Source organism: Scatophagus argus, chromosome 20, assembly GCF_020382885.2.
Source record: "Scatophagus argus isolate fScaArg1 chromosome 20, fScaArg1.pri, whole genome shotgun sequence".
Taxonomy (NCBI): domain Eukaryota; kingdom Metazoa; phylum Chordata; class Actinopteri; family Scatophagidae; genus Scatophagus; species Scatophagus argus.
Window position 1 is genome coordinate 15669120 of NC_058512.1, and position 12666 is coordinate 15681785.

General features: G+C 40.0%; 1 protein-coding gene across 1 annotated transcript in view; it reads left to right on the top strand.

The window, feature by feature from the left end:
* arrdc1b (arrestin domain containing 1b) overlaps positions 1-12666 on the top strand; it is a 29208-nt gene that overhangs the window by 13585 nt on the left and 2957 nt on the right. The window contains exons 2-7 of the mRNA XM_046375337.1: positions 2417-2527; positions 6691-6741; positions 10098-10252; positions 10629-10811; positions 11224-11400; positions 12144-12606. Coding sequence (XP_046231293.1) covers positions 2417-2527; positions 6691-6741; positions 10098-10252; positions 10629-10811; positions 11224-11400; positions 12144-12606 — 1140 coding nt within the window. The remainder of the gene's footprint in view (positions 1-2416; positions 2528-6690; positions 6742-10097; positions 10253-10628; positions 10812-11223; positions 11401-12143; positions 12607-12666) is intronic.

A 12666-nucleotide genomic window follows, 5' to 3' on the forward strand; every position in this document is an offset into this window, starting at 1 on the left:
AGTAAGATAAGTCTGTCCACTTTGGTCCAGAGTCCAGACTGAAATATCTCTATAACTAACTTCACTGGCTAGTTGACATTTCTGTCTTTCACTGAAATATCGTAGCAATTCTAGGATGGATTGCTGTGACATTTTGTAGAGGTTGGTGCCCAGAGGATTGATCCTACTGACTTGGCTGGTCCCCTAAATTTTCCCTTTTCTTTTACTGCCACTATGAGGTTGACATTTTTGCTTTTGAGTGACATGCCTCCAAAATAATTGGATGTTTAACCGTGGCATTTGGTACATTAATGTACATCTGGGGATTAATTTGAATGACTTTGTGATCCTTTCACTTCTCATCTTGCAACACCAGTTATTGTTAATCATTTAATCCATGTAATCATCTAATTTGTCCAATACTGTGGTTTATGGCCTAGTACCTGGAACACTGATGACATTCCCATCAGCCTCAACTGTAAGCCACTTTGTCATTAGTGCTAATCAGTAAATGTCTGCACGCTAACATCATAGTCAACATAGTAAGCATTTTATCAGCTAAACATCAGTATGTTAGCATAGTCTCCATTAGCATGTTAGCTCAAAGTGCAGGTGTGTTAGTGTGGCTGTAGACTCTTCATTAAAGATGAACATTGATTGTGTTTTGATGAATTCATTATTTGGTCTATTAAATGTAGGAAAATGGTGGGAAATGCACTCAAATTCACAATCTATTCTGGCTATTTTGATGATAGATATTTGCTCAGTTGAACCAAAAGAAAATGTCCTGATGAACCTCACCATTTAGAATTATATATACTGCGACTGAAGATTTATCCATGTCACCCATCATTACTGCCAAGTACAGCAAGCTGTTGCCAAATCCATGCTGAGATTCTTATTTTGGTTTAACTTTTATCTGTTATTAGTGAATGTTGTTCATTTTATGTTGTATTTTGTCAGGGTAAGGTTGCAGTGCAGCTGTTTGGATTATTAAGGCAAAATGCATGTGAGAGGTTTGGCAAATTTTTTAAAATGCCCCCCCCCTCCAAAAAACGCAAAAAAAGGAGTAGGCTGTAAATAAAGTGTTCATATTTTGAGAAAGGAAAGAATGAAGACATGTAGGAGTCACATTGGGAATGCTAACAAAGCATTTTAGCTGTGTATCTGTCTGCTTCTCAGAATGCTGAGATAATACTGAGGCTGGGCCATCTTTCTGTTTAATCCTCTGGCTTCTGTCACAGTTTTGGTGTGTGTATCTGGGAGTGTGCATTATCAGAGGGTTTTCATTTCCTCACAGACAGATCAACAGAGAGGCAAGAGAGATAGAAAAAGGAGGAGTGATACTGAAAGCAAGAGAAAGGCTCTGTTCACACTGAAGAGCTGTAGTGCTACTCACGTCTGTGTTTTTCTCAGTGTCTCACTGTTGACGTCTGTCACACAACATACACAGCACCACTGTGGGCTTTTGAGCATGACAGAAGTTATGTTATCATCTTCTTGATCTTTGAATCAAGCATGGGAAGATAATATGTCTGCTAAGTGGCAACTTCACTTCACCAGTTGACCTCATGCACTAGCAGCAAAATACAGCAAAGAGCAACATTCAGTAAAAACACACTTCTAGTGTGTGCTTTAGCAGTTTTTGTCCTTAAAGTGTTTCTGCTCTGTTACATTTTTTTGTTTTCCCAAGTCAGTTTTCTTTCCATTTTGGCAGGCCAGCATTGATTCAAACAGCCAGCAAAGCCATGGTTTCAGGTTCAGTCTCTGTGCGTCTCCTCACTTTCAATAATGCATTCTTCTGTGCTATCAGTAATCTTAATATGAACTCAGCTTTACCTAACTTGTTGCTTGATCACAAGCATAACCACCCTTGTCATCACAGTAAAATGCAATTTGATGCTGCAGGTGACAATCAATGCCATGATCCAAACCAGTTAAACCTGAAGTATTCAGGCCTTTATTCACAGTAACCTATTTAATACTGCTCCTAATAATCTACAACAGCTCCCTGATAAAGTTGCTCCCCCTGTTGTTTATGTGTTGATACAAACACCAACTACAACCTGCTGTGATTACTTACCTCCACTGAAGGAGGAGCTAACACCAGAGGTCCATTATCACTGGTCTGGTGTTCATTTTTCGTATTGTGGTGCCTCAGCTGACAGCACTTGCTGATAAAATTAATGTGAGTGCTGATTCTCATGGAAGGGTTCGACAGTGACAGTTACAGTTTACTTGGCGAGAAGAAGAGGACATTTTAGTCCTGTAAAACTGATGTCTTATCAAGAAAGTGATCGGATAACTCTTAGTTTTTGCCCTTTGTTTGCCATGTTGGAAGTTTCATAGTAAACCTTCGGTAAAAATACCAGTAAACATGTAAAGGACCACTTGTTTTCAGGTGATAGATTGACACTTCCCTTTCCTCTTTTCACAGCCATCAAAGTGAACTGTCAGGGCTCATGTGGGATCTCCAATAAAATGAACGACAGCTCGTGGACTCTGGAGGAGCAGTACTTCAACAGCACACTGTCTGTTGCTGACAAAGGTGAGGACCCAATAGCAACCACTTCTCTTAAAGGAAAGTAATTAACATTAAATGATCCAAACCTGACAAAACACCAGTATGGTCCTTTAACAACATATCACCCTCACATGTGACTGTATAGATTCCCTATGACATTCCTTATGAAACAAACTGTTTTGTCCTTCTCCTGTGAGAGCACCTCTCTGTCGGAAGAAAACTTTATGACTGAAGCCTCCCACCTTTCAGTTCAGTTACAGCCTCACTTAGTCAGAGTGATCAGAAGGTTGAACATGGTCCACAGAGGACAGCTTTGCATCTTGTCCCTCAGTCTCTGGGTACCACCCTGCCCTGCTGCTCTGAGGCCCTTCTCGCTCATGGAGAAGAGAGCTTAAGGGGACCTTTGGCTGTGAGCGTGATCTTCCATCATCTGTATGTGTTGCTGATCCTGCCCACAGCCAGAAGGTCAAATGTGCCATGCATGCATGAAATCTGTTTTAACTGCAAGTCCACTGTGGAACTTAATGGCAGTCATTAGCGCGTGTAATCCATGGTGGTTAAAACACCAAGAAACCACCGCACCATTCTGTCATGCTACATACCACACATTATGCCTGTAATATTCAGTTTTTGTTAATACTGTCACAAAGATGTTAACTGAAATATTTGTTTTAGCACTGCGGTCATAGTTAAAAGTGATGTTGCCATCTGAAAAACTGGAAATGCTCTGTTTTGGTCTCAACCAACTTCCGGTGGAAATATCTGTCTCTTTAGCTGTTAAATATTCCTATATGGTATATTTTATACTGTGGTATTTCATTGGAAGATACTTCTATAAAGGACTCATGACAACAACTAAAAGCTGATTGTTACCATAAACAAACTAAAATCATTGGTGAAGTCCTCTTTTTAGAGTGTAACTCTGCTCTATGTCAACATTGTGCTATTATGTTGAAGAATTCAAAATGAGTTACTACTCCCATTTCAAGAACTAAGCTAGCTGGAAGTCAAAATGATACATTACAATGAATATATATTAATATATATAATATTTGCACTGAAAATACTCTTACAGTATTTCTTATTGTAATATCTAGTTCGCCACCAACCAGTGAGGCCAAGAGTTCCATCTATACATGCACTCTGGAGACAAAAGTATTTGGGCACCCGAACATTACACCAACAGGGACTTTAATGACATTGCTTTCTAAATACACAGACAACTTTTATGAGAAGGCTTTATATTGTGAAAACAGCTACTCTGGGTATCAAAAAAAAGTCAACTGTTCAACACTTGCATTCACCCTTTTAATTAATGTGCTTAATAATATGACTTAACAATTATCAACATGACAAAGAAAAGACAAAATAAAATACCTTCATATATTCCACATTTGTAATGTAATTTGCTGCAAGAGTAACACTCGTTCAAAATGTATGATTAAAAACCAGGCAAAGCACACTCCAAACATAGGAGGACATAAATAATTCATTACACACTCCCCTTCTGCGCTCCCCTTTATCGCTGCCATTTTTCCGTATCCCATTCTCTTCCGAAAATGGGCTGATCTGCCCGCAAGGGCTGAGTGGCACAGGGAGAGCGAGACAGGAAGGGTGACAGAGGGCCACCACACACATACACACACACACACTCTTACACAAAGCAAGCGACGCTCACTTTGGCTGACTGATAATGTGGTATGCCACAGATGCTTGACGGTTGGAGGAGTGAAGACTGGTGATGTCAGCATCCACTCTTCATCCTGTCACTGGTCTCAGTTAATGACCTTCAGAGAATAAGGATCTCCCTCCCACTGCAGTAGTCCGATTGTGGTTTCACTGTCGACTTGTTTTTAAAACAAGCAGCTTTATATTTAGACCGAGGCTGAGACAGACTCACCATAGCATGTCCTGGGTTTTTCATAATTGACATTATCCACTGATGATGCACGTCTCTGCGCAGGCAACATCTGTTTTCATCATGGTAAGTAAAGGAGTGAAGTAAAGCCAATGTAACATTGTTTTCTCTCAATGCTAAAGATCAGACTACATGTCCTATATAATTTTATGTTCTGTTCAGACAGCACACACAACTAAGAAAGTCTATAAAGAGTCAAAGGCCTGACACTGCTAACAGGCTAGCCACTCAATACAGTCATTCATTTAGGAATTCTGTCATCGTTTATGGGTTTATTACTCATATTCTAAGATAAAATCATTATCTATTACAAGAATTTCAAGTTTTTGTTAGTTTAGCTTAAAAAGAGGCTTCATTCGTTGGCATCCAAAGAATTGGGCTCTCATGTAGACAGTCATAGCTGTTTAAATTGGACATTTTGTCTGAATGACAACACCATATTTAAACTTGGTGCACATCACTTAACATCAAGTTAAGTTTACATTATTAAGTTCAGTTTTAAGTATTTAAACTGGACTTTTCTGTTTTCAGGTTTAACTTGCAGATTACTTCAGTATTTCTGCCTTGTCCCACCAGTCTGATATAGTCTTCTTTTTGGTCATTGGTGGTGTAAGTGGAATGATTTCAAATTAACTGTGAGTGATACTGGGTTAGATGGATACCCAAATGATACTCAAATTAGGCTGACGTTAGTATGCTGAGATTAAGAATCTCCAACAGCTTGCTCTGTATAATACATAATCCAACCACCCCTCAGTTAATTGCTTTCAATGAACCGCGGTGTTGTGTTATCAAAACACTTTTCTTTCTCTACCTGTGTTAGCTTGACTGCCTGCAGCTCAGCATACAAAGTGGCTGTTGCACCTGCAAAGCACTGACTCTGAACAAGACTGCTTCCTTTAGCAGTAAACATGATGCAAATGAACACACACAGCACCTCCCTCCAGGAAACTGAGACCAACGGAAAAAAGTTGCGCCCATCCCTAATGATGTGAGACATATTGCTGTCTGGAAGAATTTAATTGGGCCTTCAGCTTATCTAGAGAATTAACAACCTGACTGGCTCAAGGAGCTCTCAGTGTGACAGGGATGGAAAGGCCCTTATTTGTGCCTTGTGCTTGTTATCAATTTAACCAAGCTTGTGAAGTCAGCAAGCATGAAAAATGTTCTTTACTATATCTAAATTACAGACACATGCAGTAAAAGCATGTCTTGGATTAGATATACAGCCATTAACATATGTGGGAATATTTAGTGTTTACAAAGCTTTAGAATAAAATTGGGATCTTGTTTTTTGTTTTTGTTTTTGTTTTTTTTTTCACAAATATATTTCATGGGTACAGTTTCTTACTCAGAAAATATACTTGGTTTGGTTTGTTTCAACTCTTCGTGCACTTCTGTGCACTTCCTGTTGAGATCTTCAGAATGTGACATATGTTTCTAATAACACAGCGAGGTCTGCTAGAGTGTTGACTGATAACATCAGAAATACAGTTTGTAGGCTAACACTGTAGCACTTCAGCTTTTCTATTTCTTCTGCACTACTGCTTGATTAAAACCTACCCTAATGTGTAAAAATATGCTCAGTAATTCATTTTTTTACCACTAATGTTCATCGTGTTAATATTACCTTATGTGTTTGTGCCGAAAATGTCCACAACTACAAAGCAAACATCAGTGAGCCGCCCTTTTTCACTGGGTGTCATGTTCCTTCGTCACCTTGAATGCACATGAGAGCACAAAATGTCTATTATCAGGCAGCTGAAAATAGTCTGCAGCAACTTCACCATATACTCCTGTTTGAGTAGTGCCCAAATTATTCAGTCTTTTTTGAAAAATCATGTATGTGTGACCAGTTCTAAAAATTTATGTAGATGAAAGTATAGAAGTTTTATACTTTAATCCATAAGGGCAGACTGATCTATAGATGGTGTAACAGAGCAGAAGAATGCACTCTTGGGTCGATCATTGCCTGCCTCAATATGCTTGTAAATCATTGATTAACTTTGCTGAGAAATGGTCCAACTTTGCCAGCTACACAACCAACAGTTGTGTAGCTTCCTCTGATGCTTGCTGATGGTTTCGGTTCAGCTATTTTGAACAGCAGTGCCTGGGAAAGTAGATGAGGCCCACAGACACAGTACGTCATGTGGAAATCTGATGTTTACAAAGTCCAAATAAATACTGAGAATTATTGCTATATGTTTACCAGTAAATGTCATTTATATTTTTTATTACTTTTTAACTGATAAACCTTGTTATTTTTCAGGAACTCTGGCGGCAGGTGAACACAGTTTCCCTTTCCAGTTTGTAATTCCAGGTGAGCATTTAACGTCATTCCTCCACAGCCTCAGTTCCCGTAATAGTTTTCTCATGGACCTTTTTTATCATAGACCCAGATGACGTCAGTAAAGGAAGCATGCAGGTGTGATAGCCTCTGATAACACTGGGCTTTTTCTAGCATGTTTACGTCCAAAGAGCTCACCCCTGCAACACAAAGCAGACACACCCTGATCTGTGATACCGATGGTGTGTGAAGGGTCATTACACAGTTAATGTTTAAGAAATTGAAGAGGGGCGTGCCAACTGTGATGCTTTAGTGTGATAACACATCTTATTCCACACATTCACAAGTTGAATTTTCCTGAAACGCCACAGCCATGCACATAACACAAAGGTTGGCTGAACACACTTGGTACTTGGCACCTGTGAGGACACACACAGTGTCTGCCTGTATCTTGCACTCTCTCAAGTGTGGGCTGAAGCACAAGGGGGGTTCATGTTATTTTTAGTCTCCTCTCCTGTTGTGCAGTCACTGTTTAATTGGTCTTCAAACCCCCATGCTTTGCCCTCCCCTGCTTTCAGGCCCTCAGACTTGAGAGGATCAGCATAGGGCATGTTAACTATTGTGCACTGTTAAATGACTCACTGGAGACTCAGGTGTCTTGGACTGCCCCCTGCTGGTACAGGAATCAGACTGACTAGCTATTGAACATTTTTAAAATATAGCAAATCAAGTCATAAGTAGAGTGACTTTGGATTTGACTTTTCACAGGATTTGAAGTGGAGATGGTAGCAATGAAATTTTTATTCTTTGTGAGAAATGTTCATGTGTAGCTATGAAAACACGTCAGCATCAAAACACAGAGAAAATACATACAATAGAGAATTCTAGTGATGCAATAGAAGAAATGTTCTAAAATCTCTCAGTTGTTAGAAATCCTCTTAAAGCTGTACCTGAACAGGATCCACACCAAAACCTTCCATTTTATTGAATCAAGTAAGCTGCTATCAAACAGATGAATAAACAGCTGGTTGGATGTGTACTGTTAAAGCATTGTCAGGAGTTACAGGTGAACCTTGAGTAGCCTAAGAGCAATTCCTACTCAAAGACAGAGACAGAGGCCTTAAAGCTTATTTAAATGTATGCTGGAGCATTTGCACTGACAATAATGATTCAGAGTTCTTTCTAAGGGAACCACAATGTGAATAATTCATATGAAGTCTTAGCACTTTTTTAGCACAACTGTGGTGGGTTCAGTCCAAATAGCACAACGAACCCCAGTTTTCTCCTGCTCTGTAGGTCTGCATGTCAGTGCTAAAAAGTGTTCAGTCTTAATTAAAACTGCTTAACAGAGGTCTTGATTGAACTTCATTTCGTCATTTTGTTACTTTCTGTTATACTGGGAGATTTCGCTGATATTAAGTTTACCTTCATTGATGATAGATGATGACTATAAATGTAAACATCTCTCTAATACAGCAGAAACAAAGAAATTCAAAGAGAAGAGGAAGGTGTAGGCTGAGATGAATTCATTGCATGAACACTTAATGAAACAGTAGATGTCCTCATTCCACACAGACATAAGATACAGGTTCAGGAAGACAAGAGAGAAGAACAAAGAAGATGAAAACAAGTGATCATAGAGTGCTATAAACTATTAATCTTTATCAATGATTCCCTGCGTACGATATAAGTATCCTTGTTTTCATGCAAAGAATAAAAGTGAGTAACCAGTGAGCAGCTGATTAAGTCCAAGGGCTGCCTTAAAGGCAGCCTTAAAATCTCCAAATATCCCCCTATCACTGTTGATTTGTGACATTAAACTATCCACTGTGATACATTTCAAAACATGAGTACTGAGCTGTGAAGAGATTCAGGAGTGTTATTGTTACTGCTGTGAAATGTGTGTTGCTCCTCTTGATGAGCCAGATCTTGTTGTCTCTACTTGATCTGTACAACTCTTTTACAAATCAACTTGCAGGTCAACAAGTGCTTGCTTAGTAGCTTCTTAAATACATACTCAAGTAGGTCCATCCTACTTGAGTATGTATTGGAAATACTTCAGTCCATTTCCATTAAAAGAAAAGGTTAGGGCACAGCCTGCTGAACTGAAGTAAGCTCCATGAAGTACAGCAGCTCAAAGAGACAGAGGAAGTTCTTTGTCTGATCTCAAAGGAACGAGTCAGACAACACGATCCTCGACCACCAGCAGCTCAGTTTGGTGTGTCTCCAGGGAAAGTTGGTCTGGTGCTTCAACCTGCCCCCCCCCCTTCCTGTCAGTCTGTGTACAGCTTTGTTTTTCTTACCAAGCTGCCTGCAACAAAACAACAGCAACTCGCCTCTCGTGATTAATTCTTATTGACAGCAGCAGCAGCAGCAGACTTGTCCCTGAGGCAGCCGCCTGCCTCACTGATATTAACATCTGAATGAGGATCTGGGAAAATAGGAACACATTAGAATAGGGAGTTATTTTGACAACACATTAATCACCTTTTTGTACAGCCTACTTAGGAATTTATATGCATGTTATTTGTACTGATCACAATATCAGAAGAGCTTTTAATCTGAGGTGATTTCCACCCCTCTCCGTCTGTCTGTCAGGCTATGTTGTCCCCAAATAGTTATTTTTATCTCACACTCCTTAAATTTTCTTTCCTAAAGCCTTTTCCCCCCGTTTCCTCCTCTTCACTGACCTTTCTTCAAGTCACGCAAACAGTCCTTTCAATTCAAGATGAGATGTGCAGGAATCAGTCTGAAAGGCTCATTACAGATGTTGACAGGTCTGACAGAAGCCTGGATAAGGACAAAGATAATGTAAAGTAGTCTATTTAAATTTTAGCTTGATGAATCAGGCTTTTTCAGACACTGCATTTTTGCCATATTTTGTTAAAGAACGTGTTAACTAACTGACCTTCTGGTGCAAAACAAATGAATTTTAAGTCAATCGAACCTTTTCTTTCTTTGTCTTTTCCTTTGTCTCCTTTCTTTCATTCTTGTGTCGTCATTTTTCATATATATATATATGTACAATCCTGATTCCAGAAAAGTTGGGAACGTTGAAGCTGAATTTCTTCTTCTGGTAATTTTATTTGTCTCAATAAAAAATGAATACTTTTCAAGATAATTACACTCATGACAAGCTTTGACGGCATGTGTCTATATTGGTTGAGTTTAACATTTTAAGCAGCATGTTGTATTGTTATGGTATGTTGATATTGCAAACCCTCTGATTAACATTTGAAAGTACTACATTTTTTTCAGCTTTTGAGAAGTTAAACCATGTGTTTTATTTGGCTTTAACAGTTTTTATATCAGTCACTATACCCAATATGTTTTCATACGGTCAAATGACCAATACTGTGTGTTGTCTTTTTCCCATTCCTCTCTTCAAGTTGCTGCCCCGACTTCCTTTGAGGGACCCTTTGGGAAGATTATTTACCGAGTGAGGGCTGCTATCGACACGCCCCGCTTCTCTAAAGACTACAAAGCCCAGAGGCCCTTTTACCTACTCAACCTGCTCAATCTCAATGAGGTGCCTGACATTGAAGTGAGTGTTAGGTGCACAGATCTCTGTATTTTCTAATTATCCCTCTGCTCATTTTATTCCATTACAAACATTGTAATTGTTCTGTTATTAATGAGTAAATAGGAGCGACAAAGTTGTTCATGTGGAGACAGAATTAGAAGAAGGGACTTCTTTTCTTTTCATCAACCTTTGTCTTGTTGGAGACTTATTTGATTTCATGGCAGAGAAGGAATTAATTCATCTTCTCCTTTAATCCCTTGCATGACTTACGTATTATTCACTTTCATCCCTTCCTGACTGTCAGAGTTTCCTCATTCTCCAGAGCTATCGATTATCAACATCGGCTAATGAGGCTTCTTGATGCACAAACATTTGTCCTCTGACTGTGTCTCTGCAGCATCCAAGTTATGCTGTGACCACTAAGAAGTTCAACTACCTCCTGTTGAAGACGGGGACCCTGATGCTGAAAGCTCGCAGTGACCTGAGAGGTTACATCCCCGGTCAGGTCATCAAATTAGCCACTGAGATCCACAACAAGTCTGGGAAGGACACAGGATATGTACTGGCCAGTCTCATACAGGTAAATGGGTATTCAGGTTTCAGGTCATTGAATACTAAAGAAAGTACAGCATTGAATAAAGGAAGAAAAATGAGAGACAAGACTTAACAAAGTATATAAACATCATCCCAGCTCTCCTACCTACAGATGGGTGTCTTCATAGTCCTTGCACCAAATACCATTATAATGAGCACTATTATGAATGTGCACAGCCCCCTAGAAATTTCCATTTTAGAGGGTATTGACCTTTGAGAGATGTATTATAAATCTCTCCTGGGACTCGGAAGCTTCAAACATAAACGTTCATGGAGCTAATCCTTTCATGTGGGTGCACATAAAATCTCTCTATACCTCAAGATAACAGTAATAGAGGTGATTTGAAGTCATCATCACATCTTTTTATGTCTGTGTCCTTTTTTCCCCCAAAAACCAGAAAGTGACCTATAAGACAAAGCGACCTATGTTTGACCTGCGGACCATCGCAGAAGTGGAGGGAGCCGGGGTGAAAGCAGGAAAACACGCTGAGTGGAGAGAGCAGATTATCGTCCCTCCTCTTCCTCAGTCAGCACTGGCTGGCTGCAGCCTCATAGACATTGACTACTTTATTCAGGTCAGAGTGTGTGCAAGTTTATCTTCTGAGCTTCCGAAGTTGAGTTCTTTTGAAGTAGTGGAGAAAATTTAAAGGTCCAATGTGAAAGATATGGCCAGTGGCTCCACTTTGAACTTCTAGAGGCGATAGTTTGCTAAGTTTCAAAGCTAAGTTTATCTTAGTGTTTAGTCTCGTAAGCAGACAAAGCAAAGTCGCAAACTGTCAAGACAGGAAATATTCTTCCATCTATTTTTCATTGAAAAGAAAAGTACAATTGTACACCCCTTGAATTCAAGTTTATCTCTTTCACTGAGCTAAAATGAGCTTAATCTCCTCATCGTAAAACTTACTTCAGACAAGACAAAACAATATTCCAGCTCTACACTGAGTTTTTTTTTCCAGCTGCTGATGCCCACTCTCTACTCTACTCTCTACTCACTCTTACTTCACCTTTTTCCTGTCCATGCTTGCCGTGTCTTCTGGGCACATCACAGTAGCTATTGTTACGGCTTGAAACTATGAAATTCAGTCTCATTCTGTGAGTAGACAAGGCGACTGTCTTGTCTGATTTGGATACATAGTTTATTTAAGGAATGAGGCTGGTGCTATTCTACATTTTCTTAATGTCGCTAAAACACAAAAACAAAATCAATGCCCAGATTTTATAAAAGAACAAAATGTAATGACCTTTAACTATATTGCATTCTAAATTTAAAATATAACAGAAGCCTGTGCTCATTTCACATGTCATATTTGTGCTACAGGTGTCACTTAAATCTCCAGAAACGATCGTCACTCTGCCCATCTACATTGGGAACATTGCTGTGAACTTGTCTCCATCGAGGCCCATGCCCTCCAGTCCATTGCACTGTGGTGCGACCATCGTGCCCGGGGCATCAGGTGTGACACCCAGCGCCCCACCGGCGGAGGAGGAGCCGGAGGAGGCGCTGTGTGCAGGAGGCATGGTCAGTGAGGAGATTCCCACCAAGAGTCACTCTCAGCAGGATCCCTCATGTCAGCCGGTCACCATGTCTCCCAGCGCCTTCAGCCACGCACCCGGAGCAGCTCTTCCTCCCAGCCTCAGACATTCCGATGCATCTGCACCCCTGTTCTGTGTGTCCACCGGGGCCACCATACCTTTCTTCACAGAGGGAAACGTGACTCCTATCCCCACTTCCTGTTCTCTCATCCTCCCTCCAGAGTACAGCAGCTGGGACTACCCTCATGGTCAGCCTTTCAACAGATCTGATTGATTGCTGCTTTCCAAAAACTGTCAGCAAGTTAAAA